The sequence below is a fragment of the Thalassophryne amazonica genome, chromosome 4, assembly GCF_902500255.1.
Source record: "Thalassophryne amazonica chromosome 4, fThaAma1.1, whole genome shotgun sequence".
Classification (NCBI taxonomy): Eukaryota; Metazoa; Chordata; class Actinopteri; order Batrachoidiformes; family Batrachoididae; genus Thalassophryne; species Thalassophryne amazonica.
Window position 1 is genome coordinate 83,294,922 of NC_047106.1, and position 27,620 is coordinate 83,322,541.

At 47.2% G+C, this 27,620-nt stretch overlaps 1 protein-coding gene across 1 annotated transcript in view; it reads left to right on the forward strand.

The window, feature by feature from the left end:
- mmp28 (matrix metallopeptidase 28) overlaps positions 1-27,620 on the forward strand; it is a 177,117-nt gene that overhangs the window by 100,554 nt on the left and 48,943 nt on the right. The window contains exons 6-7 of the mRNA XM_034168183.1: positions 10,079-10,228; positions 13,187-13,354. Of these exons, the coding sequence (XP_034024074.1) occupies positions 10,079-10,228; positions 13,187-13,354 (318 nt within the window). The remainder of the gene's footprint in view (positions 1-10,078; positions 10,229-13,186; positions 13,355-27,620) is intronic.

Here is a 27,620-nt window from a genome sequence, read left to right on the forward strand (position 1 = left end):
ATGTATGTCTTTTTCCTGCAGTCTTCCTACTCTTCTTGTTATTTGGTGTGCTGATTTTAACCACCTTCTGGACAAATGTTTACTCGACTCCTTTTAAAAAGAATGTCTGCAATCACATCCAAAGGATCCTGTTTTATTGCGACACTAACGTATAAATAATGTGCTTTTTCTTTCATCTGTGTTGACTGTTCATTTATTTTTGTAATTTCATTTGCAAAGAGACAAATTCATAGTGATTTAAATTGGTGTACAGTCTTACATTGTGCATAATATCTGTGCAGTATCATGTCCTCTATCAATGTAAATCAAACAAATCACATCTTGTAAATAATATTTTAAATATTATCCAGATCCTCTTTTACAGAATAAACTAGCTGATTATCCGCACATGGGCGGGTTTGATTCAGAGACTGAAATGAAAGCTTCATCTTCACCAACAAAGCTATCACCTCCCCACTATACCAGATTCCAGAGAACTGTTAGGGCAAGACTATAGCTCTCTCAAGAAGAAACAGCTCATTTACAGCACCTCGTGGTACATCATGCTTCTTGTCTTTCCATTTGGTGTGATGAGGAAGATGTTCTCAGGGGATCCAGTTTGTGAGGCTGATATGTAGAACATGCCATGGGAAAAAGAATGCTCAGAGAGATTCACAGCAATATCTTTGAGAGTCTATCCCTGAGCCTTGTTGATGGTTATGGCAAAGCACAGCTTGACAGGAAACTGAAGCCTTCTGAGCTGGAAATGTAGATCTGTTGGAATCATCGGTATTCAAGGGAAGAAGATGACTTCCTCCTGCTGCTCCACTGATGTTAACATTCATCATGGACACAGTTTTTATTAAAATGCTCCCATTCATGGGGTCAACTTAATGTCCTTTTGAACCAGGCAGGTCTGGTTGAACAGGTTGAACTAATAGCTCAGTTGTGTTAGGGTTCTGGCTGTGATCAAGTTTTAGTTGGTTTGGTCTGCCCTTTGTCCTCCTCTGTCTTTTAGTCTCCTTTCCCCTCTCTTATTTCCCTATCTCTGTCTGCTCTTATTTCCTATCTGCTTGTTATGTTTTCACGTATTTTCCCAGCTTCTTATCTTCCATCACATCTGCTTTCTGTCACTTTCAGTTTCAAGTATTGCCTTGATATATGTTGCCCTCTGTTGTTCTGTTAGGTTCCTACCTGTGGTGGTTCTGGGGGGACAGCAGGAGCCAGTGCCCCTGTAACACTGAGTCTGGACCCCCCTGTGGCTCCCCCTCCGAACGAAGATTATACAGTACTTATTAAAATTGTGATACTGCGTCGACGCAAAAGGCGGAACTAATGCGCGTGGCTCAACATTCTAGTCGGATCCTTTAGTGTGCTGCACCACTGAAAGCGGCAGTTTACTATGAGGAAGAAGAAACGGCGGTCAGTTTTGTTGATGCTTAAGTTGGTTCCACTCCTCCAGCCAATGCAAAGGAGTCGGTATCGGGTTATTTGGTCACATGACTTAGTCAGGATTGTGACATTTTGCTGATTGGCTAAGACACACCACTCTCTGATTGGCTGCAGCCTTTGTTTACAACATAGCACTGGTACCACAGTCTCTGGAGGAGTGGAACCAACTTACATTTTCGGCGGTTATGCCACAGCCAATCACAGAGCGTGGCATGATAGCAAATAGCAGCCGATGTATCAGATGGACCAATCACAGCCATGTTTTCAAAAACACGCTACCAGTCTCTCTGTAAAAAAGACTATGGTACCAATTAGAGGTGGGTGATACCGGGAATTTTGGTATTGATCCAATACCAAGTAAATACAGGCCCAGTATCGCCGATATCAATACTGATACTTTTTCATATTTAAGCTTCATAGATCCAAAGGATCCAAAAGACCTAGGACAGAATTTTGCCAAGCACTGTACGTAACAACAAAATACATTATTATCACAATCAACATTTTTGTTTAAAAAAATATCACTCAACACAACTTAAAACAAAATCTCCTGAGGTAGAGGGCTGACAAACCACAATACAAGGGTGTGCTGCTTTGTGTTGTGTGACACAGCACAGTGCTGCTCTTACAGACAGAGACTTTGATGAATCTGCGTGCGCAGCAGTCAGTGTGTGCGGTAGAGAAAAAAGCTTGAATATCGATCTTTTTACATGAGGATCGTTAAATATCAATACCAGCATTGGTATCGATATTAGGATCGATCCGCGCACCTCTAGTACAAGGGCGCAATTTAGAACTAGAAATTGGGGGGGGGGGGGGGGGCGGGGAGAACAAAGTGCGAGGCCTGCAGGGCCGAAGACCATAGGCCGGGGGTCTGGGGGTCGCTTTAGGCCCCCAGAAGCCAACGGTTTCTAGATAAGCTCAGATGCATTCTGAGCATCCAGAACAGTAATTTTAATGTTTTGAGAAGACCATAAAGTGGACACCATTTGACTTATACAATTTGAAACTGTGGATATAAGTACTTTATTCTGAGAATAGCCAGCATTGATTTTATTAACATCCTGGTGTAAATAAGGTATCACCACATGTGTAGAACTCAGTAAGAATGATAGGTTGAGTTCTCATTAAAAAAACAACTGCAATGTGGTAAAATGTATTCATAAATATGAAAGAACAGGCTCTTAATAATTATTAACTATCGCATACTGTATTTTTTTTTCTCAAGATTTGTTTTTGCATAAGTTTGAAAAAACAACAGATCATAAGTTTAGGATAAATTACTTATCATGAATTTAATTTTCAAAGTGGCACTAATGACAACACTCATACTGAACATAATTTCGCTTGCATAGACTGATTTTGGAGATCAAGCAATAATTGCAGATGGGCTTTCTGGGGTCCCAGATAGCTTTTCTGATTTCCTTTTCTAACTTTCAGAATTTAGTAAATTAGCATATGGTCCATTGATACTTATGTGTAGACACTAGTCCCTAGAGGCAACTATTTTTGGTTTCAAATCTGGGTAAATGCAGTCCCAGAAAATTCCAAATGTGACCTACAAGAAACAGGTGTTGTAAACAAGTCAATGCTGCTAAAAATACAAACTTGCAGAAACAAAGATACTATTCTGACATGCTTTTGCACATAAGACTGACATGGTTTGCACATAAGACTAGCATAGCATGTTTCAAGTACACACATATATGTCAGAAGGTGAGGGGGGACATACCATATTCTGTCCCCCCTGGTTGAAAAGGTGGGGGGACATGTTCCCCCTATCCCCCACCAAATTGCACCCATGCTCTAGTACCAGTGCTAGTTATACATGGTGAAAAAGACGAGCGCGAAGTTATCATCCACCTGACAAGAGGCTGTCAGAAGCAAGGAACAATTACCACAACAAACAATATTGTTACAAGGTAAGACATTTGGTCAAGATTTGTTGTTGGGTAACTTTATGAATTATAATAGCAGCCTGCCAGACCAGGCGTTAATGCCAGCTTGATTTGACTGCATGCTTCTAGCTAATGTTAGTTAACCTTACGACAACACAAAACCAAGCAAGCCCGCAACAGTAGCCCATTATAACAAACGTTATTTATATACTGGGTTGCTGAAGTGTTGTGTTTTCCTCTCCATTGCTTTTTGTGTATAGTTCAAAATGAAGAGAAAAAAGGACATTATGTCCTATTTCTGTAAGAAAAGATGAATAACAATGAGGCAGACATTGAGACAGAGCGAGATGATGGTGTTGAGAGAGCTGAAGAGAAGCAAGTTGAGAGCGTCACAGAGAGAGAGCCAGAGGACTTGGAAGACACTGGTTTTCAGAGAGAGGGCACAGAGCAGGAAAGAGAGACAGATGAAGATCCTGAGAGTGAGGAAGCTGAGAGTGAGAGACAAGAGGAGTGTGAGACACAGACAGAGAATATACGTATGTGCATCCACAAGCACTGGAACATCAGGTTTGTGATACTGAAAAGAACATTTGCCTGCTTAGTGTGTGTTTTACTTTTTATTTGAATGTTTATTTGTTCGATTTGTCTTTCTCCACAGACATCAGCAAATGTAAAGAAGACCCACCAATGCAGCCAGACCTAAAGTTGTTTCCAAGGAACTTGATGGGGGACAGGAGGAGCTTCAAGGCAGCCTGGTACCACATCCACCCCTGGCTTGAATATTCAAAACAGTTGGACTCTGCGTATTGTTACGCTTGCGGACATTTTAGCCCTCCCAATAGCCCAGACACAGTCTTTGAGTCACCAGTTGGTTTCAAAAACTGGAAAAAAGCACCTTTAGGGCCCTGTCCCACTGGGGAGAGGATTAATTGCGCATGAATTGAGTATATAAAGTACGGGCGTTCGTTGTCGTCCGCAACAAAGATGGCCAAAAATGACAAATGTCCCAGTATGAATTATGGATATATTAATAATATATAGCGAATATATGATGAACAATCACGGTTATATAACGCATGTAATGAGGAAACTGATCCGACACATTGAGATTATCGCAGCAGTATTACGGGTGTATTATGAATGCATCGCGCACGTGCTGCGCGTGCACGGCATCTGCATTGCGGCCATAAAATAAGCTCACTAGGGCACTATTCACACCAACAATACAGGCTCTGGAGCATATGCTGGACTTTACAAGTTGATCACAGAGTTAATGTTCTTGTTGTCATGCGAGGGTTAACTGTTCATGAGTTTGGGGAGTGGGAGGGGGGAAGCCGCTAGGGGTGTGAGACGGTGTTTTTTTTTTTTTTTTTTGGAGAGTGTCACAGAAAACAGACTTCAGCGTGAGTTGTGGCTAAACAGCAACTCTTCCTTTTGTTGGTGTTAAATAAAAGTCCTGGAGGACACGCGATTGCAGCAGCTATTACGTCTTTTTTGGATCTACACAGCCGGACCGGCACTGACTGGCAGGTAATGTGCTTTCTGCCACATATAGTACTTTGGGTTTACGTGACGTGTTTGTTATGCATTCACAGATTGTCCGCAAATCAGCTGCAAAGCAGATGTAATAAAAACACTTTATTCGTGGCCAATCTGTATGCAGTCACTACAACATATTTTAGTTTGTGATGTGGACGTGATAGGCACGATATATATCTGTTTTACACACTGTCCCGGTCCGCTGCCAAGCCGCAAATCCCCGTCAATTGTGGATATCAGCGGTTAATGGCAGATATACAGTGCATAGAGTGAGTATGTATTGTGTATGAATTGAGTATGTATGGAGTATGTAAGGCGGATGTCATCCGCAGCCAAATTTTGTGCAGCTTAAAAATCCTGGCAATGGAAAAACGTGCCTCTGCAGATATAATTGTGGACATGTGCGGGTGTCGGCCGACTCATACAAGCATGTTTCACACATATTGCAGATGTTAAGCGAATATGAGCCAATTTTGTGCGCAATCCATACGCAGATCCTCCTAAACACCAGTGGGACAGGGCCCTTACAAAGGGGGTGGGGTGGGGGGGCACAAACAAGCCATGGTTACATGGAAGGACTATCAGAGAGCTACAGCAGCTAATGCAACACTGGTCAATGTCTTAAACAAGGAGCAAAACAGACAAGTCAAAGTTAAAGAAAATCAGGAATACATAAAAACAATAGGGGAAGTGCTGTTACTTACTGCCACTCAAAACATGGCTCAAAGAGGTCACAATGAGTCTGCAGACTCAGATAATAAAGGGAACTTCAAGGCAATTTTAGACACAATCGCTAACCACGACAAAGCTGTTAAAAAAAGGTTGACTTCCATTCATAAAAAAACAAAAACAAAAAAAAAACTGAGGTCTTCAGCATCATAGTAGAAGAAACAAAAGATGTAAAGAAAAAGGAACAGATCTCTCTCGTACTAAGGTACTACTACTACTACTACTACAATGGAGCTATCCAGGAAAGTTTTCCCCATTTTGAATCCACAGAGAAGCTTGATGCAGCAGGTCTTAGTGATAAAATAATCCATATACTGGAAAATCATGGTCCAGAGTACAAAAAGAACCTCGTAGACCAAGCTTATAATGGGGCTTCTGTCATGAGTGGTAAGCATTCTGGGGTACAGGCGAGAATCAAAGAGGAGGCAAAATATGCCTTTTACATCCATTACACCACCCAAAGCTGTCCCAGAGGTAGAGGAGTTCTTCTACTTACTAGAAAGTAAGTAAGTCACGTTTATTTGAAATGGGACAATGCATATTAGTGAACATAGTTACATGTAAATATGCCGGATTGTAGCAGGATGCTAATTTCCATCCGTAGTCCCAGTAACATAGAAACAGACTAAGAACACACAACATACCAAAACAAATCAATCATGACAGAAAACAATTAAAACCGAATAAAACTATATGTGTTCACATCTGGATCAGCTGTCCATCCTAAATGGCAAAGAGAGATGTACGACGGTGCACCAAGAGAGCTCCAGTGTTTAAGTGACAGTCATTGGGCATGTCGATTTATAGCTCTATGTAACATCATGGATAGACTGCCTGCCCTTAAGCAACTACTGCGAGAGATATCTGAAGAATTTAATGGTGAAAGATCTGTTGAGGCTCGAGGTCTGCTGGCACCAATAGATTTTGAATTCATAGTGCATCTTATCACACTCCGTAAAGTTTCTGGAGAAACAAAACTTCTCTCTGATATGCTACAATCTTCAACACTTGACATTTCAAAAGCTGTAGATTTAGTTGAAGCTTTAGTTCAGACATTGAATGATTTCAGGCAGGAGTCGTTTTTTGATGATGTGTGGGATGAAGTGTTAAATGTTTTTGGGCAGTGTGAACCAACACCACCAACTGCAAAAAAACAAAAAACGCTAAGCTCTAAACTCAGTGAGCACTGTGCACTGACCATTGTTGGACAAAGAGAGTCAGATCGAGATAAAGATGGGTTTCGTACAAACTTTTTCTACCCTGTCATTGACCTAATGCTCAGTGAGCTTGAAAGACGATTTTCTAGTAGAAACCGTGACATAATGAATAGCATCCAGGCTCTAAATCCCAAAAAAGATGCATTCCTGAAAGAGACAGCTCTGTTTTCATTTGCTCAATTGTATGATTCAAATATTGATGACCTGGGGCATGAACTACATCAGTTCAGAAGGCTCTTAGACAGGAAAATACAGACTGGGTTCAGAGACCCTCCAGTACTGTAGAGCTAGTACAGTTCATTGAGCCATATAAAGAAGTGTTTTTTGAGCTCTACAGACACTGTAAAATAGCAGTTGCAATTCCAGTACTGAGTACTGCTTCTTGTGAAAGGAGTTTCTCTACATTAAAACTTGTGAAAACCTACCTCAGATCCACCATGAACAACAAGAGATTAAGCAATCTGGCTGTACTGAGCATCGAGTCTAGGAGGGCAAAGGCATTGAGTCTTGACTCATTTGTTGATCGGTTTGCCAGAAACCACCAAAACCGCAGAATACAGTTGCTGTAATAGCAGGGCAGCCAATGTATTTTAATTTTTATTTTATTTAATTTTTGGACTGAAAAACTGAACCTGCACCTAACAGTTATTTTATTCAGTTCATCTGCTAATTATTTTCTCTGGTCAGTACAGTCTGTAAAATGTTATTATTTTTTATATTTGTGTCTCAAATGTAATATTTTGACCATTCCCTTTGGTTATAATCATTAATCAGTAGTTTTATGAAAATAAAAATAAATCAAATAAGATTTTGAATCTTTGTCTTTTTTTGCCCCAGGTTGAATGTGCCCCTCTGACAAAACACCAGGCCCCCTCAGTAAAATTGGTCTAGAACTGCCACTGTTCCTTACACTTTAATCTCCCCCCCACCCTCTCTTGCTCTCTTTCTCCCTCTGGTGTTCTGTTAGGTTCCCTACACATCTTTAGCTTGATTCATCCCACCTGCTGGATTCTGCACCTGCCTCCTGATTAGTTTTCATTGTTATGCAGATGATACCCAGCTTTATCTATCCATGAAGCCAGAGGACACACACCAATTAGTTAAACTGCAGGAATGTCTTACAGACATAAAGACATGGATGACCTCTAATTTCCTGTTTTTAAATTCAGATAAAACTGAAGTTATTGTACTTGGCCCCACAAATCTTAGAAACATGGTGTCTAACCAGATCCTTACTCTGGATGACATTACCCTGACCTCCAGTAATACTGTGAGAAATCTTGGAGTCATTTTTGATCAGGATATGTCCTTCAATGCACATATTAAGCAAATATGTAGGACTGCTTTTTTGCATTTGCGCAATATCTCTAAAATTAGAAAGGTCTTGTCTCAAAGTGATGCTGAAAAGCTAATTCATGCATTTATTTCTTCTAGGCTGGACTATTGTAATTCATTATTATCAGGTTGTCCTAAAAGTTCCCTGAAAAGCATTCAGTTAATTCAAAATGCTGCAGCTAGAGTACTGACAGGGACTAGAAGGAGAGAGCATATTTCACCCATATTGGCTTCTCTTCATTGGCTCTCTGTTAATTCTAGAATAGAATTTAAAATTCTTCTTCTTACTTATAAGGTTTTGAATAATCAGGTCCCATCTTATCTTAGGGACCTCATAGTACCATATCACCCCAATAGAGCGCTTCGCTCTCAGACTGCAGGCTTACTTGTAGTTCCTAGGGTTTGTAAGAGTAGAATGGGAGGCAGAGCCTTCAGCTTTCAGGCTCCTCTCCTGTGGAACCAGCTCCCAATTCAGATTAGGGAGACAGACACCCTTTCTACTTTTAAGATTAAGCTTAAAACTTTCCTTTTTGCTAAAGCTTATAGTTAGGGTTGGATCAGGTGACCCTGAACCATCCCTTAGTTATGCTGCTATAGACTTAGACTGCTGGGGGGTTCCCATGATGCACTGAGTGTTTCTTTTTATTCACCTCTTTTTGCTCTGTATGCACCACTCTGCTTTTAATCATTAGTGATTAAATGCAGAGTGAAACCTTGTTACGACTTTTACTTCCTCTAGATAGTCAGGTTTGATCGTCTTCTCGGCTCTGGCTCGTCTTCTTGATCTCTGCTCTCTTCCACTGCATGTCTTTTTCCTGACTCTCTCCCCTCAGCCCCAAACCAGTCCCAGCAGAAGACTGCCCCTCCCCGAGCCTGGTTCTGCTGGAGGTTTCTTCCTGTTAAAAGGGAGTTTTCTTTCCCACTGTCGCCAAGTGCTTGATCATAGGGGGTCATTTTGACCATTGAGGTTTTTCTGTAATTATTGTATGGCTTTTGCCTTACAATATAAAGCGCCTTGGGGCGACTGTTTGTTGTGATTTGGCGCTATATAAATAAAATTGATTTGATTTGAGTATTTCAGTCACTGGCTGTCTTCCTTCAGGTTGCAGGTCCATTGCATGAAGTCTTTTAATCTGACTTGTGCCGTCCATTTCATTGGATCAAACATCACCGCCTGCCGAAAACTGTTGTCCACAGAAGATGCATTTCTCAAAAATTGAGTCACCATGCAAGAAGACTAGTGAGAGAAGCCATCAAGACACCTATGACAGGTGCTTTGAAAGAGTTATAGGCTCCTGTGGAGAAACTGCATGGCACAACTTTTGTCTATTGCATCACCAGTTATACAGTTTCATGGTGGACTGGCAAAGAGAAGAATTTTCTTAAAAAGAAGCCATGAAACCAGATAGTTTGCCAGATTTGCCTAGATTTGCTATATTTTCATATATTAAAGTTCTTGTCTGTTCCACGAGAAGTATTTGTGCAGTGACCTTTTAGGGCCTTTCAGTTTAACTTATTTGATTTTTAAAACAGTGTAACAGTTTGCAAGATGTTTGTAAGATAATTTATGCACAGCACTGACTCATTTTAATGCTGCTCTTCCATTAAGGATTTACAACACAAATTTTATTATTTACTTTGTCTTAGCTTTTGTGTAGTGAAGGTAATAATACCCATGTAACATTTGTTTGCTAGCAATCTGTCTATCTGGCTGATTATCAGACTCATTTCTGAGATTTTTTTTTAAAATCATTTGGACACATTTATTACTTTTGTACATTTGTCTGTTAGCTCCATTTCTCTTCTTGCCTGTCAAATAGTGGCACAAGAGGAAGAATGTAATTCAGTGAGAGACCTGACCGACTGAATGCAATGTTGATTAAGTGATGCCATAAGTTTGAAAATCGTCTTCTTGCTCTTTGTCTTCAGGTAAGCCATTGGGTGTTCAAGTGGTCAGGTTGTCTGGTCAGGTCTTATATGCTGCGCTGCAGGAGTGGGACATTAGTGAGACTCATGACGGCCATCAGAGCACAGACCAGCCTCTGTACTGCCAGGGTGCCTTCGATGCCATCACTGTGGGTGAGGCCCAAATGGTCCAACGAATACCGCCTTGCTTCATCTACCACAGCTGTTATTTAACGTTGATACACAACAGTGCACAAATTTGTGGGCTGAAGCCAAAACATCAGTCTGACACACTGAATGTATCAAAATAATTTAATAATCTCACTAGCTCTCTGTTTTTTAAAGAAAAAGTTCACTTTTTACCCAAGGCCAAAATATAGCCATTGTGTATTGCGAAGACTTCACATCTGTCCGTTTGTGCTCAGCATAAGTCCAGTCCTATGACTGCCATGGTCTTCAAATTCACAGGGAGCATTCTTGGGACACAGACCTTGAATAAGTTAAAAGATGGCTAACCTTGACCTATTTTAAGGGGTCAAAAGGTCACCTGCTCTGTTTCCTATTTTTAATGCTCATACGGTCAAAGCTATTTTAGTATTGCATTATGTTTACTACTGTAGACATATTAAATCATTGGGCCTCATTCAAGAATCACAAACAGATTTATTCTCAAGTGGTTTGCATCAGGGCCCGGTTTCATCTAATCTTGTTTAACTGACTAAACTCACTTAGTTGACTAATCTTTTGACGTTAGTCGTTGCACAAAGTGCTTAGTCGACTAAAGGTTTATGTTACCCGACTAAAGTTTTTAGCCGGTACAGAGGAGGCTAACCTTATTTCAGTCGACAAAACTTCAGTGTCTTACCTCAAAAATGGCAGCTATCATTTACTACCAATTGATGGAGCAGGAAGGAAGGAGAGCCTTGCAGCGGGAGCGGGTGTTCCGGGACTGGAATAACCCATTGGAGATGTTTACAGATGCCAAGGCTGGGTGCAGCAGACTCAGTCATGTTTGTAGCAGATGACCAACCTGGAAGTAAACAAAACTCTTGATAATTGGATGCATTTCTTAGCAACGGCACTGGCAAGGCCGCTGATGCCTGTAAAAATTGTCAACTAATGTTAAAGAGCTAATCTACAAGTTTAGCGATTGCTGTGACAGCTAATGTTGGGTGACTAACTATAGTCGACAAAGTAAGTTTAGTAGACTAAAAGATTAGTCTGCTTTATGAAACCGGACCCTGTTGTTGTGTCAGGAAGGGCATCCGGTGTCAAAGTTGCGCCCAGGGCCGCTGCTAAGGTTTTGGAGGCCCTAAGCATAACTGGTCAGGGAGGCCCCCCACCCCCATACAAGAGAACCCCCCCCATCCCCATCCCCATACAAGAGAACCCCCCCACCCCCACATAAAACACTTAATTATATTATGTTATCTAGTATCCGGTGTATTCCATAATGATAGGAAAACTACATGAAACCATTATATTAAATTATGGACACATAGAAAAATACCTAAATATTAAAATGCTCAATACTACACATCAAGCAAAACAGTGGTGGCATTGTGAAACCATACACAACCACAACAAATGCTAAAGTTTACCAGCAGGTGTCACCCTTTCCTTACCCTAAGGGGGAATGAAGCACTCTACAGTACCCCACCAACTAAACTGCATTTCTTTTCCAGCATTCTGCTGACTGCACGCAAGCATGCATGTCTATTTTAAGCAGTAGATACGTAATTTACATACATATGCCTTAAATAAACGTTCTGAAATTCTCACTATTCTTGGTATATTTATCAGCCTGTCAAATTTATAGTTGCTATCTGATCATGTTGTCAGGCAGAATATATTTGGACCTAAGTAGTGCACTGACGGCTAACTAGGACTTTGTTGACTTATAAGGCACTCAAAATCTTCAAACTACACTGCCCAACTATTTGCAAACGTGCCACATGTCTTGTAATATCCAGATTAGTTTAGCGTTTAAAGCTACATCAAATCAGCAAAGCCAACGCAACCTAGCTTAAGCAGCACGACTGAACATTAAGTAATCAAAACAATTTAAACCTTTAACACGTACTTACCAGCAAGGGATGCACGGGCATCATCTTTTTGTTTCTTTTTCCTCCGTTTATCAGCTCCAGACTCCTGCTGTCGCTTCATTGTTTAATTGTGGCATAGTGGCAGCTTGTCGTCTCGTGTCAGAATCGAATGTGGGCTAGCAGTGCTACTTCAGTTAGGCGCAGGGTTGCCAGATTGGGTGTTTTCCCATCCAATTGGTTTGTTTAGGGTAAAAATATGGCACTGGTCCTGGACGAGTTTTTTTGTATAGAATTGCCACACACATTTTAAAAATCAGTTCAAATTGCGCAGGATTTAGTGCCTCCTTGCATTTTTGAGCATTTATTGGACTGGAAATCGTCACATCTGGCAACCCTGGTTAGGCGACACAGCGAACAGAGAAAGACGCAAACAGGGCTGTACCATTTCAGGGAATCGGGGCGGAGGTGGATGAGGGCTTTATATTAGGCAAAAAAAACCTGTTAATTTGCCCCAATTAAGTAATGGGGTAGGGGCCTACACAATGTTTAAAGACAAAAACGATGGGCCTATTCATAAATAATTCATATTGATTTTGAAATGTAATAATGTAATAATTTCAACATATTTTTCAGTCAATTGGAGGCCCTGCAAACTAGTGCAACATGGTTGGTGCCCCATGCAGGCTACGTAGTCTGCTTATGCCGAAGGCGGCGCTGGTTGCGCCACATCAACATTTAGATCCATATGACTGTTCCGCTGTGGTGACCTCGAGTGAAAACAGAGAAGCTGACTGACTGGCTTTAGCAGCCATAAAAATAATAAAAAAAGATATTTCACTGTTTATGTCTCATTACAGCCACCACACATTATAAAATAAACAAATAAGTGTTACCTCCTCACACCTGCTCTATGATGAAACAGCTGTTATTTTGTAACCACTGTGACATCACACTGACCCATAATAAGAGTAATATGTTGTTAATAAAGGTCCTGTCAACTCTATTGTTCTGCAGTTATGTTGAAACTATGAGACTTGATACAATTCATTTATGTTGTGAATTGCTTTACTGTTTTGTCTGGATCTAGACCAGAATCAGACGGTGATGGTGTTTCGAGGCAGTGTGTACTGGGCGGTACGGGCTGAGGGGACAGTGAGTGGCCCGCTGCCTCTACGTCAGCGTTGGCCACGCCTCCCTCTAGCCATCGAAGCTGCTGCCTTCTCACCGCTGGACTCCAGGTGGTACTTTTTTAAAGGTACTGCTTCACTCAGCTCATCAATGTGACTCATGTTCAACTCTCTCCTGCACCTATCTGTTAACAGAATAAAAAAATACTGTATGGTAATTTTACAAAAGGAAACTGGGTTTTGTGTCTTATATTCTGAACCAGACACACGAACTTGTGTTATGTGGCTTCACTTACCCAACTAGGAGACACTCCAAGAGCACAGACCTCCGCCAAAGGTGTTTTTTCTCTGATATTTGACTGTTGTCCGCTTTATTTCCGCACTAATACCCCCGTCACACATAGCCAGAATGACGCTGAATGGCGTTAGAAGGATGAATCGGCCCACATCCAAAAAGTGTTGGGTTTGAGTTCCAAAACGTTCTGACAGCAGTCTGCAAAAGTCCACACAGTTGGTCCAGCTGCCCCGAGTGTGTTGCATATGTTCAAAACACTCCGGGCGCCATCGAGGTGGGACACCTATCTGACGGCAGTCTGAGCGTCATCTGACTGCAATTTACATATTCTGAAGGCGGCATAAACAGGATCCAAAATGATTTGAACACGTATGTGGGAACCTTGAGATGGATCGGGCATGGCAAAGCCTGCCAGTATGACCTACACATGAACATGGGCGGCATAAATAATGTGAAATATTGTGCCCTGTTGGGAAAGTGTAGTGACACGGACCCACAACAGGGGGCGTAAATGAACGGACAATGAAAGAGTCGAATATGAACACTTTACTGTTGTGAAATGAGCACAACCACAATACAGAGGACTACAGAATTTTGCAAACAGTCAATCCACAAAGATGATGTGTGAGCAGGCTCGAGGATAGAAGACGTCTGTCCTGAGAAGAAGCGGAACCACACGATTTCCTCCGCCACCGAACCGGGAGAATACTGGAGCCGCAAAGTCCCGAGTCCCAGGCGGCCACCGTCTCCGAGTGTCGGATCTGGTACTGCTGGCGAGGAGCAGAAACAATAAGATGTGGGTGTGTGTACACCCAGTAACAACAATGGTGGAAATTCCACCTCCACCTCAAATCACACACTCGTGCAGCTCCTGTTTAACCACTTATCTGGTTGGGGTGTGAGACGAAGCCGTCGCTAATCACACCAAATGCCAATCCAGCAGATAAGGAAACACCACAGGAAAACGGCTGCAAAAAGAGTTCAGATTATTTGTCAGAGTTGACTACAGCTGAGAAGTTACCTTAACAGGTCGAAGGTATCTCGGCAATGAGGTGGAGATGACGTCCGGGTTTTATGGAGTAGTATGATGAAGTGAAGATGGGTGACAGCTGTCATGAGATAATGAGTGACAGCTGTCACCCCCGGCTGTGTCCGTGGCGGCAGCGCCCTCTCGTGCCTGAAGCCCACACTTCAGGCAGGGTGCCCTCTGGTGGTGGGCCAGCAGTACCTCCTCTTCTGGCGGCCCACACAACAGGACCCCCCCCTCAACGGGCACCTCCTGGCGCCCGACCGGGTTTATCCGGGTGTCGGCGGTAGAAATCGGCCAGGAGGGCCGGGTCCAGGATGAAGCTCCTCTTCACCCAGGAGCGTTCCTCGGGTCCATACCCCTCCCAGTCCACCAAATACTGGAACCCCCGGCCCATTCGACGGACGTCCAGGAGCTGGCGCACTGTCCAAGCCGGCTCCCCGTCAATGATCCGGGCAGGAGGCGGCGCCGGACCGGGAGCACAGAGGGGTGAGGTGTGGTGTGGTTTCAGTCTGGACACATGGAAAACAGGATGGATCCGCAGTGAAGCTGGGAGTTGGAGCTTCACTGCGGCAGGGCTGAGGATCTTGAGGATTTTGAATGGTCCAATGTACCTGTCCTTCAACTTAGGGGAGTCCACTTGGAGGGGGATGTCCTTCGTTGATAACACACCTCCTGCCTGGGCTGGTATGCAGGGGCAGGGGACCGCCGGCGGTCTGCATGGGCCTTAGCCCTCGTCCGGGCCTTCAACAAGGCAGAACGGGCGGTGCGCCACACCCGACGGCACCTCCGCAGGTGGGCCTGGACCGAGGGCACACCAACCTCTCCCTCTACCACGGGAAACAATGGGGGCTGGTACCCCAAACACACCTCAAACGGGGAGAGGCCGGTGGCAGAAGACACCTGGCTGTTATGTGCATACTCAATCCAGGCCAGATGGTTACTCCAGGCCGTCGGGTGCGCGGATGTCACACAGCGGAGGGTCTGTTCCAACTCTTGGTTGGCCCGTTCTGCCTGTCCGTTCGTCTGTGGGTGGTACCCAGACGAGAGACTCACGGTGGCCCCCAGTTCCCTGCAGAAACTCCTCCAGACTTGAGAGGAAAACTGGGGACCACGATCCGAGACAACGTCAGTAGGTATCCCATGCAGATGGACGACGTGGTGGACCAGGAGGTCTGCTGTCTCCTGGGCCGTTGGGAGCTTCAGGAGGGCCACGAAGTGGGCCGCCTTGGAAAATCGGTCCACTATCGTAAGGATGGTGGTGTTGCCCTGGGACGGCGGGAGGCCCGTGACGAAATCCAGGCCGATATGGGACCAGGGGCAATGAGGCACAGGAAGCGGCTGGAGAAGTCCTTGGGACCTTTGGTGGTCTGCCTTGCCCCTGGCACAGGTGGTGCAGGCCTGGATATACTCCCGGACGTCGGCCTCCATAGATGCCCACCAGAAGCGCTGCCGGACAACTGCCACGGTCCTTCGCACCCCTGGATGACAGGAGAGCTTGGAACCGTGACAGAAATGGCCTCTGGTGGGATGTAGAGTCGGTTCTTCGGACCAGTTCCGGGATCCGGGCTCCGTGCCAGGGCCTCCCGGACGGTCTTCTCCACGTCCTAGGTGAGGGTGGCCACGATAGTGGACTCCGGAATGATGGGCTCTGGTGGATCCAACAGCTCTGTTTTGACTTTGTCTTCATGTACCCGGGACAAGGCATCCGATCTCTGGTTCTTGGTCCCGGGGCGATAGGTGATCCGGAAGTCAAAACGTCTGAAGAACAGTGACCAGCTGGCTTGCCTGGGGTTCAGCCGCTTGGCGGGTCCTGATATACTCCAGGTTCTGATGGTCAGTGAAAACCGTGAACGGCACAGACGCTCCCTCCAACAGGTGTCTCCACTCCTCAAGAGCCTCTTCACCGCAAGGAGTTCTCGGTTGCCGACGTCATAGTTCCGTTCAGCCGGGTCAACCTGCGAGGAAAAGTAGGCACACAGGTGAAGAACCTTATCGGTCTCTCCGCTCTGGGATAGCACGGCTCCTATCCCTGAGTCAGAGGCGTCCACTTCAACCACAAACTGGCGGCTAGGGTCGGGCTGCACCAGAACTGGTGCAGTCGAGAACCGTCGTTTCAACTCCTTGAACGCGGCTTCGCACCAATCCGACCAGGTGAAGGGGACTTTTGGAGAGGTCAGGGCTATCAGGGGGCTAACTGACTGTAGCCCTTAATGAACCTCCTGTAGAAATTTGCAAAGCCGAGGAACTGTTGCAGCTTCCTATGGCTTGTTGGTTGGGGCCAATCTCTCACCGCCGCAACCTTGGCCGGATCAGGGGCGACGGAGTTGGAGGAGATGATAAACCCCAGGAAGGACAAAGAAGTGCGGTGGAACTCGCACTTCTCGCCCTTCACAAGCAGCCGGTTCTCCAACAACCGCTGCAGGACCTGACGTACATGCTGGACATGAGTCTCAGGGTCCAGAGAAAAGATGAGTATATCGTCCAGATATACGAAGACGAATCGGTGCAGGAAGTCCACAAGATGTCATTAACCAAAGCTTGGAACGTCGCGGGGGCGTAGTGAGGCCGAACGGCATGACCAGGTACTCAAAATGACCTAATGGGGTGTTAAATGCCGTCTTCCACTCGTCTCCCTTCCGGACCCGAACCAGGTGATACGCATTCCTAAGATCCACTTCGTAAAATTTTGGATCCATGCCGGGGGTGAACACGGAATCTAACAAGAGCAACGGGTATCGATTGCGAACCGTAATCTCATTCAGCCCCCTGTAATCAATGCATGGACGGAGTCCGCCATCTTTCTTGCCCACAAAAAAGAAACCTGCACCATCGGGGAGGTGGAATTCCGGATCAGCCCCGGCAGCTAATGAGTCCCGGATGTAGGTCTCCATTGATTTGCGCTCAGGTCGTGAGAGGTTGTACAGCTTGCGGACGGGAACTCCACGCCTGGAATCAAATCAATGGCCAATCGTACGGACGGTGCGGGGGAAGGGTGAGTGCCAGATCCTTGGTGAAGACATTAGCAAGATCGTGGTATTCAACCGCACCGCCGTCAGATTGGGAGGGACTTTGACCTCCTCTTTAGCCTGTAAACCGGAGGAACCGAGGAACCTAAACACCTCCGATGGCAGGTTTCGCTCCACTGAACCACCACCCCAGACGGCAAATCAATCCGGGGATTGTGTTTCAACATCCACGGGAAGCCCAAAATCACTCTGGAGGTAGGAGTCACAAAAACTCGATCTCCTCCCGATGATTTCCAGACACCACCAGAGTTACTGGTTGTGTCTTGTGTGTGATTAAAGGGAGAAGGGTGCCATCTAGTGCCCGCACCTGCAATGGCGAAGGGAGCGCCACCAGAGGGAGCCCTACCTTCCTAGCCCATCTGCTGTCTAGCAGATTCCCTTCTGACACCCGTGTCCACAGTGCTGGGGCTTGAAGGGTTAAATCCCCGCTCAGGATTGTAACTGGGAGTCATGTGGAAATATGTGTGTGTCCCACGTGAATGTCTTGGCCCACCCTAAGCCCAGTTTCTAGGGGCAGGCGTTGGTGTTTAAACCGCTTGGGCAGTCTCTCTGCTGGTGCTCACTCGAGCCGCAGAGAAAGCACTCCCCACGGGCCAGCCTCCTCTGTCTATAAAATGTGGCCCTGCTCGTGTCCATAGCTTCGTCAGCAGGGGGAGCTGTAGCCACATGGAGCATTGAGGCTGTGGAGCGTGGGGAGGGCGGTACCTTTTTCGGACCCGGAAGGGAGAGGGACGGCGTGTTCCCGGCACGTCCTTCGTCTCGCTCCCGACGGCGTTCCTCCAACCAATTGTCTAACCGTATAACGAGATCAACAAGCCCATCTAATCCTGCGGTTCTTCCTTCGCTACTAGGTGCTCCTTCAGGACCGACGACAGTCCGTTTATGAAGGCGGCGCGGAGCGCAACGTCATTCCAGCTGGACCTCGCAGCCGCGATGCGGAAGTCGACTGCATACTTGGCTGCGCTCCGGCGCCCCTGTCTCTTTGACAGCGCACTGTTGAAGCGGTCTCGTCCTCTGTTAGGGTGATCAAAAACCATTCTGAACTCCCTCACAAACCCAGTATAAGTGGTAAGGAGCCGTGAATTTTGCTCCCAAAGCGCTGTAGCCCAAGCGCGTGCCCTCACCATGAAGCAAGTTAATTACATAAGCCACCTTACTGGCGTCAGACGCATACATGACGGGACGCTGTGCAAAGACGAGCGAACACTGCATAAGAAAGTCCGCAACACGTCTCCACACAACCTCCGTACGGCTCTGGGGGACTTATGTATGCTTCAGGGGAATGGTGGGGGGGGGGTTCGTTGAACGACCAGTGGAACGTCTATATTCTGCACTGGGTCGGCAGGAGGAAGGAGCTGCAGCAGCGCCCTGATGCGCGCGCTTCCACCCATGCAGTGAGAGCCTCCATCCTGCGATTAAGGATGACGTTTTGCTCGGTCATCAAGATCCAACCGAGCGGGTAAAGGCGGTGAGGATTTGCTGCAACTCCTCCTCCTGCAGATGCCTGTGCACCCTGCTCTTCCATTGGCTGTTCAACAGATGGGTGACGCCCCTCGGGATCCATGACGCTGGCCGAGATATCCTGTTGGGAAAGTGTAGTGACACGGACCCCACAACAGGGGGCGTAAATGAACGGACAATGAAAGAGTCGAATATTGAACACTTTAACTGTTGTGAAATGAGCACAACCACAATACAGAGGACTACAGAATTTTGCAAACAGTCAATCCACAAAGATGACGTGTGGGCAGGCTCAAGGATAGAAGACGTCTGTCCTGAGAAGAACCGGAACCACACGATTTCCTCCGCCACCGAACCGGGAGAATACTGGAGCCGCCAAGTCCCGAGTCCCCAGATGGCCACCGTCTCGAGTGTCAGATCTGGTACTGCTGGCGAGGAGCAGAAACAATAAATAGATGTGGGTGTGTGTACACCCAGTAACAACAATGGTGGAAATTCCACCTCCACCTCAAATCACACACTCGTGCAGCTCCTGTTTAATCACTTATCTGGTTGGGGTGTGAGGCGAAGCCGTCGCTAATCACACCAAACGCCAATCCAGCAGATAAGGAAACACCACAGGAAAACGGCTGCAAAAAGAGCTCAGATTATTTGTCAGAGTTGACTACAGCTGAGAAGTTACCTTAACAGGTCGAAGGTATCTCTGCAACGAGGTGGAGATGACGTCCGGGTTTTATGGAGTAGTATGATGAAGTGAAGATGGTGACAGCTGTCATGAGATAATGAGTGACAGCTGTCACCCCCAGCTGTGTCCGTGGCGGCAGCGCCCTCTCGTGCCTGAAGCCCGCACTTCAGGCAGGGCGCCCTCTGGTGGTGGGCCAGCAGTACCTCCTCTTCTGGCGGCCCACACCACAGTGCCCATCAGATCTGCGACAGCACGGCGGCTGGCGGGCAGGTGGGCACGCTTTCACACATCACATCAGAGACGTTTGCCATCCAGACATTTTAGACTAGTCGGATTTTGGAGAATTCTAACACCACATGGCATGGCATGTTAAAAGTCAGCATACAGACTTTCTTACACAATTTGGGTGTGCTGAATCCATTTCTGGTGTATGCCAAGCTGTATTTTGCACCCAAGAGCCTCAAAATGCAAAAATTCAAACTGGCCGCCACTAAAAGCTAAACCTCACTGCATGGGCAAATATTTGAATATTTGAGCCCTTTAAAGTTCTGCAAATGGGTTTTTACACATGGCCTTTTTATTTTAAAGATGTTGTATTCTTCTGTAGTAAACTCAAATTTGCATAAATCAATAAATGGCAATATTGCGGTAATTACTTTTACCCTTTGCTAATAATGTGACAGGGAGATTACATATTGATGGATAAATAACACGTTCAACAAAAGGTGTGTACTGATCCTTTGCAGAACCTTTGCATAAATGTGTAATGCCTTTCTAAGAATTATGCACAATAAATTAATGTCTGACTATTGTAATTATGCTTTCATAGGAATATGCACATTCTATCATGTATGACTGTTTTTGAAGTATTATTTAGAAAAAAATACAATATAGTTATAAACAGTTTCTTTATTCCAAAGTCAACAAAACACTGATTTTTAAAATAAAATGGATCACAGGAAAACAGCAATTAATACATAATAATATATGAACAAAATTTCTATGTGTAACACTACTGTTATATCTGTACCTCAAGAGTTACTAATGCAATTGCAATAAATTATATACATACTAAGCTTGACATTTAAAGCCTTTGTTTTGCTTTTGAATTCACAAGATCAATATTATGTTAGTCAGTATAATGTGGCACATCTCAGCTTAACTTATATCTGTCCTAACAAGATTATCTCTACCAAATGTAAATGGACAGGACTTAGTATACACTTATATAAACAAATACATACTCTGCAGTAAATGATTAACAGAAAAAGATTTCTCTTCACATTTTCATAGCTGACAATGTGTCCAGCATTGTGAAACAATTGTACCAGAACCTTGGACCAGGTTGCTTGGTGCAGTGTACTAGCCAGCCCCACATGTTTAGGAGTCCAGTGGCTTTCCTCTGTGATGTTATACACCAGGTCTTGAGCTATGCTGAGAATTATCCTTTGCAATCTGATGTCCTTTTGTAGTATTTCAGTGTCTTCTTCTGAGTCTTCTTCCAATATTCCTGTCCACCGAACATAAGACGTAGGAACACGAAAAGACTTTCGGGTACACTGTCTATCATTTCATCTTCACTGATGACAGCCCCTTTGTACGCTGGCTGTGCCATAATGTCAGACCTCAGCTTTAAAGCTACGTGCACCATTTCTGGAAAACCATCATTGGTAGGCTGATAGGTGCACATTAGTGTGTCATCATCAATCTGTTCTTGAGACACAAGGTTGTATACTGGCAAATGTTCAAACTTGACAGGTACAAGCAGAGTTTGTTTCTTCATGATACTAATGCAATGGCAAATTATACAGTTTTTAAGATCTACTGGTCTCTCTCTTTTGAGGCTGTAGGCTGTCTCCATATTTCATTATGACATGATCCTGCAAAAAAGAATGTTTATTAGACAATATAAAGCACTGCACAGACAGTTTGATGTTGCATAAATACAAGATGACCATCTATAATACACAAATTTGACAATATCGTGATATAAATGTTATAAAATGTCCATCAGCAGTGGTCATGATAGTCAGTCTACGATCATATCGGTTGCTGACTTTCTGTTGTGTGGGCCGCTGAAGAGGAGGTACTGCTGGCCCACCACCACTAGAGGGCGCCCTGCCTGGATGTGCGGGCTCCAGGCACCGGAGGGCGCTGCCGCCTTACGGGAGCAGCCAGGACGACAGCTGTCATCCATCACTGGAGACAGCTGATCCCAATCAATACGGAGGTATATCAGCAGGACGGCATCTCCACCTCATTTGCCGAGATATCGCCTGACCAAAGAGGTAACAATCTCTGCCCATACATATAACTAACCATTGTTGTATTTCTTGTGGAGCATTTGTAGGACAGCTGACTACTGAACAACTTTTGGATAAGTACTCACCTTCCTACACTCCTGTATCATTGTTAACGAGAGGTGGAGGTGGACTCTCCACCCTCCGTGTTACTGGGTGCAGCCGCATCCACACCTGACTGTTTTTGTTCCTTGCCAGCAGTACCGGATCCGACGAGCGGAGGCAGTGGCCACCTGGGGATTCGGGACTTGGCGGCTCCAGTATTCCCGGGGTTCGGTGGCAGAGGAAATCGGGTTGGTTCCGGTTCGACTTGGACAGACGTCTCCTATCGTCGAGCCTGCCCACACGACACCGATGTTATTGGACTCAGTCTCAATATTGTAATCGGCTGTGTTGTTGTGCCTGTTTTCACAACAGTAAAAACAGTGTTATTTGATTCCTCCATTGTCCGTTCATTTGCACCCCCTGTTGTGGGTCCGTGTTCCTACACTTTCACAACAGGATATCTCGGCCAGCGTCATGGATCCCGAGGGGCGTCAACCGGCTGTTGAACGGCCAATGGAAGAACAGGACGCGCAGGCGTCCTCGGGAGGGGTGATCGGTGAGTTGCAGCGGTATCCTCACCGCTTTCACGACTCGGATGGATTAATGACCGAGCAGAATGTCCTCCTGAACCGCAGGGTGGAGGCTCTCGCCGCACAAGTGGAAGTGCGCCCCCCGGGCGCCGCTGCGGCTCTCCCTCCCGTCGACCCTGTGCATAACAGCGATGTTCCACTGGTCGTTCAACGACCCCACCCACCTTCCCCTGAAGCTTACATAAGCCCCCCAGAACCGTCCGAGGCTGTGTGGAGACGTGCGCTGATTTCTTATGCAGTGCTCGCTCGTCTTCGCACAGCGTCCCGTCATGTACGCGACTGTGCTAGCAAAGTAGCTTATGTAATAAACCTACTTTGCGGTGAGGCACGCGCTTGGGCTACAGCGCTCTGGGCGCAGAATTCACGGCTCCTTCTGACATATGATGGGTTTGTAAGGGAGCTCAGAACCGTGTTCGATCACCCTAATAGAGGAGAAACCGCTTCAACCGTGCTACTGTCAATGAGACAGGGGCGTCGGAGCGCAGCTGCCTATGCAGTCGACTTCCGCATTGCGGCTGCGAGGTCCGGCTGGAATAGCACTGCCCTCCGCGCCGCCTTTGTAAACGGACTGTCTTTGGTTCTTAAGGAGCACCTGGTGGCTAAGGACGAACCGCGGGATTTAGATGAGCTCATCAATCTTGTCATACGGTTAGACAACCGGTTAGAAGAACGTCGGCGGGAACGAGACGAAGGCGTGGCCGGGCACGCGCCGTCCCTCTCCCTTCGGTTCCGACCGCGCTCCGCCTTCCCCACGCTCCACGGCCCCTGCGCTCCGTGGGGCCACAGCTCCCCCTGCTGACGAAGCTATGGACACGAGTAGGGCAACATTTAGGGCACCAGATGCACAGAGGAGACGGGCCCACGAAGCTTGTTTTGTTTGTGGTGCAATAGAGCACCATATGAGAGACTGCCCCGAGCGGTTAAACTCCAACGCCCGCCCCCTAGAAACTGGGCTAGGGATGGGCCGAGACATTCACGTGGGACACCCCACATTGCCACACGACTCCCAGTTACGATCCTTTATGAGGACTCAACCCTGAAGGCCCCAGCACTGGTGGACACGGGCTCTGAGGGGAATCTGTTGGACAGCAGATGGGCCAGGGAGATAGGGCTCCCTCTGGTGGCGCTTACCTCGCCTGTACAGGTTCGGGCACTAGATGGCTCCCTACTCCCTCCGATCACGCATAAGACACCACCTGTAACTCTGGTGGTGTCAGGAAATCACCGGGAGGTGATCGAGTTTTTTGTGACTCAGGCCACCTCCCGTGTGGTTTTAGGATTTCCCTGGATGTTGAAGCACAATCCCCGGATCGATTGGCCGTCGGGGTAGTGGTTCAGTGGAGCGAGACCTGCCATCGGGTGTGTCTAGGTTCCTCGGTTCCTCACGACTCCCAAGCTAAGGAGGAGGTCAGAGTCCCGCCCAATCTGGGGACGGTGCCGGTGGAGTACCACGACTTGTCGACGTGTTCAGCAAGGATCTGGCTCTCACACTTCCCCCCCACCGTCCGTATGATTGTGCCATTGATTTGGTTCCGGGCAGTGAGTTCCCGTCCAGTAGGCTGTACAACCTCTCACGGCCTGAGCGCGAATCAATGGAGACCTACATCCGGGACTCATTAGCTGCCAGGTTGATCCGGAATTCCACCTCCCCGATGGGCGCAGGTTTCTTTTTTGTGGGTAAAAAGACGGCGGACTTCGTCCATGCATTGATTATAGGGGGCTGAACGAAATCACAGTTCGCAACCGATACCGTTGCCCCTGTTGGATTCGGTGTTCACACCCCTGCATGGAGCCCAAATCTTCACCAAGCTCGATCTTAGAAATGCGTACCATCTGGTTCGGATCCGGAAGGGAGACGAGTGGAAAACGGCATTTAACACCCCCTTAGGTCACTTTGAGTACCTGGTCATGCCGTTCGGCCTCACAAACGCCCCTGCGACGTTCCAAGCATTAGTTAATGATGTCTTGCGGGATTTCCTGCACCGGTTCGTCTTCGTATATCTAGACGATATACTCATCTTTTCTCGGACCCTGAGACCCATGTTAAGCATGTACGTCAGGTCCTACAGCAGTTGTTGGAGAACCGGCTGTTTGTGAAGGGCGAGAAGTGTGAGTTCCACCGCACGTCTTTGTCCTTCCTGGGGTTCATCATCTCCTAACTCCGTCGCTCCTGATCCGGCCAAGGTTGCGGCGGTGAGAGACTGGCCCCAACCCACAAGCCGTAGGAAGTTGCAACAGTTCCTAGGCTTTGCTAATTTCTACAGGAGGTTCATTAAGGGCTACAGTCAGGTAGTTAGCCCCCTGACAGCCCTGACCTCACCAAAAGTCCCCTTCACCTGGTCGGATCGGTGCGATGCCGCATTCAAGGAGTTGAAACGGCGCTTCTCGTCTGCACCTGTTCTGGTGCAGCCCGATCCTAGTCGCCAGTTAGTGGTTGAAGTGGACGCTTCGGACTCAGGGATAGGAGCCGTGCTGTCCCAGAGCGGGAAGCCCGATAAGGTCCTTCACCCGTGTGCCTATTTTCCCGCAGGTTGACCCCAGCCGAACGGAACTATGACGTCGGCAATCGAGAGCTCCTTGCGGTGAAAGAGGCTCTTGAGGAGTGGAGACATCTGTTGGAGGGAACGTCTGTGCCATTCACGGTTTTCACTGACCACCGGAACCTGGAGTATATCAGGACCGCCAAGCGGCTGAATCCCAGCAAGCCCGCTGGTCACTGTTCTTCGGCCGTTTTGACTTCCGGATCACCTACTGTCCCGGGACCAAAAACCAAAGATCGGATGCTTTGTCCCGGGTACATGAAGATGAGGTCAAAACGGAGTCGTCGGATCCCCCGGATCCCATCATCCCGGAGTCCGCTATCGTGGCCGCCCTCACCTGGGACGTGGAGAAGACCGTCCGGGAGGCCCTGACACGAGACCCGGACCCCGGAACCGGACTGAAGAACAAACTCTACGTCCCACCAGAAGCCAGGGCTGCAGTTCTGGACTTCTGTCACGGTTCTAAGCTCTCCTGTCATCCTGGGGTGCGAAGAACCGTGGCAGTCGTCCGGCAGCGCTTCTGGTGGGCGTCCCTGAGGCCGACGTCCGGGGTTACATCCAGGCCTGTACCACCTGCGCCAGGGGCAAGGCCGACCACCGCAAGACATGGGGATTGCTACAGCCGCTGCCCGTGCCTCATCGCCCCTGGTCTCACATTGGCCTGGATTTTGTCACGGGTCTCCCACCGTCCCAGGGAAACACCGTCATTCTCACGATAGTGGACCGATTCTCCAAGGCGGCCCACTTCGTGGCCCTCCCGAAGCTACCAACGGCCCAGGAGACAGCGGACCTCCTAGTCCACCACGTCGTCCGTCTGCATGGGATACCATCAGACATCGTCTCCGATCGCGGTCCCCAGTTCTCCTCGCATGTTTGGAGGAGCTTTTGCCGGGAACTGGGGGCCACGGTCAGTCTCTCGTCCGGGTATCACCCCCAGACCAACGGACAAGCAGAACGGGCCAACCAGGAGATGGAGCAGACCCTACGCTGTGTGACAGCGCGGCGACCCGACGGCCTGGAGTACCCACCTGGCCTGGATCGAGTACGCCCACAACAGTCAAGTGTCGTCAGCCACCGGCCTCTCCCCTTTCGAGGTGTGCTTGGGGTATCAACCCCCGTTGTTTCCGGTGGTTGAGGGGGAGGTCGGTGTGCCCTAGGTCCAGGCCCACCTACGGAAGTGCCGTTGGGTGTGGCGTGCCGCCCGTTCTGCTTTGTTAAAGGCCGGACGAGGGCGAAGAACCATGCAGACCGGCGGCGGGCCCCGGCTCCCACGTAGTCCGGGCAGGAAGTGTGGTTGTCCACCAAGGACATTCCCCTTCAAGTGGACTCCCCAAAACTGCAAGAACGATACATCGGCCCTTCCAAGATACTCAAGGTCATCAATCACGCCGCAGTGAGGCTCCAGCTTCCGGCCTCACTGCGGATTCATCCAGTATTCCACGTCTCCAGGATTAAACCCCATCACACCTCACCCCTCTGCACTCCGGGTCCGGCGCCACCTCCTGCCCGGATCATCGACGGAGAGCCGGCTTGGACCGTGCGCCGGCTCCTCGACGTCCGACGAATGGGCCGGGGTTTTCAGTATCTGGTGGACACATTTTCTAAAGTTCTCCCACTTAGAAATCATGGAGGGTCTGAAATTTTCGTCTTAGGTGCACTGTGGTCCACTGTGAGAGACATAATCTAAAAAAAAAAATCCAGAAATCACAATGTATGATTTTTTAATAATTTATTTGTATGTTATTGCTGCAAATAAATATTTGAACACCTGTGAAAATCAATGTTAATATTTGGTACAGTAGCCTTTGTTTTCAATTACAGAGGTCAAATGTTTCCTGTAGTTTTTCACCAGGTTTGCACACACTGCAGCAGGGATTTTGGTCCACTCCTCCATACAGATCTTCTCCAAATCTTTCAAGTTTGGAGTTTCAGCCTCCAAAGATTTTCTATTGAGTTTAGGTCTGGAGACCGGCCAAGCCATTGCAGGACCTTGAAATGCTTCTTACGGAGCCCCTCCTTAGTTGCCCTGGCTGTGTTTGGGGTCATTGTCATGCTGGAAGACCCAGCCATGACCCATCTTCAATGCTCTTACTGAGGGAAGGAGGTTGTTTGCCAAAATCTTCGTCCTGTCCACTTTGCAGAAGAGCACCCCCGAGTATGATGTTTCCACCCCCATGCTTCATGGTTGGGATGGTTTTCTGGGGTTGTTCTCATCATCTATAGATGGTAACTGGAGTTAATACCAAAAAGCTCTATTCTGGTCTCATCTGACCACATGACCTTCTCCCATGCCTCCTCTGGATCATCCGGATGGTCACTGGTGAACTTCAAATGGGCCTGGACATGTGCTGGCTTGAGCAGGGGGACCTTGCTGCCCTGCAGGATTTTAAACCATGACAGCATCATGTGTTACTAATGTAAT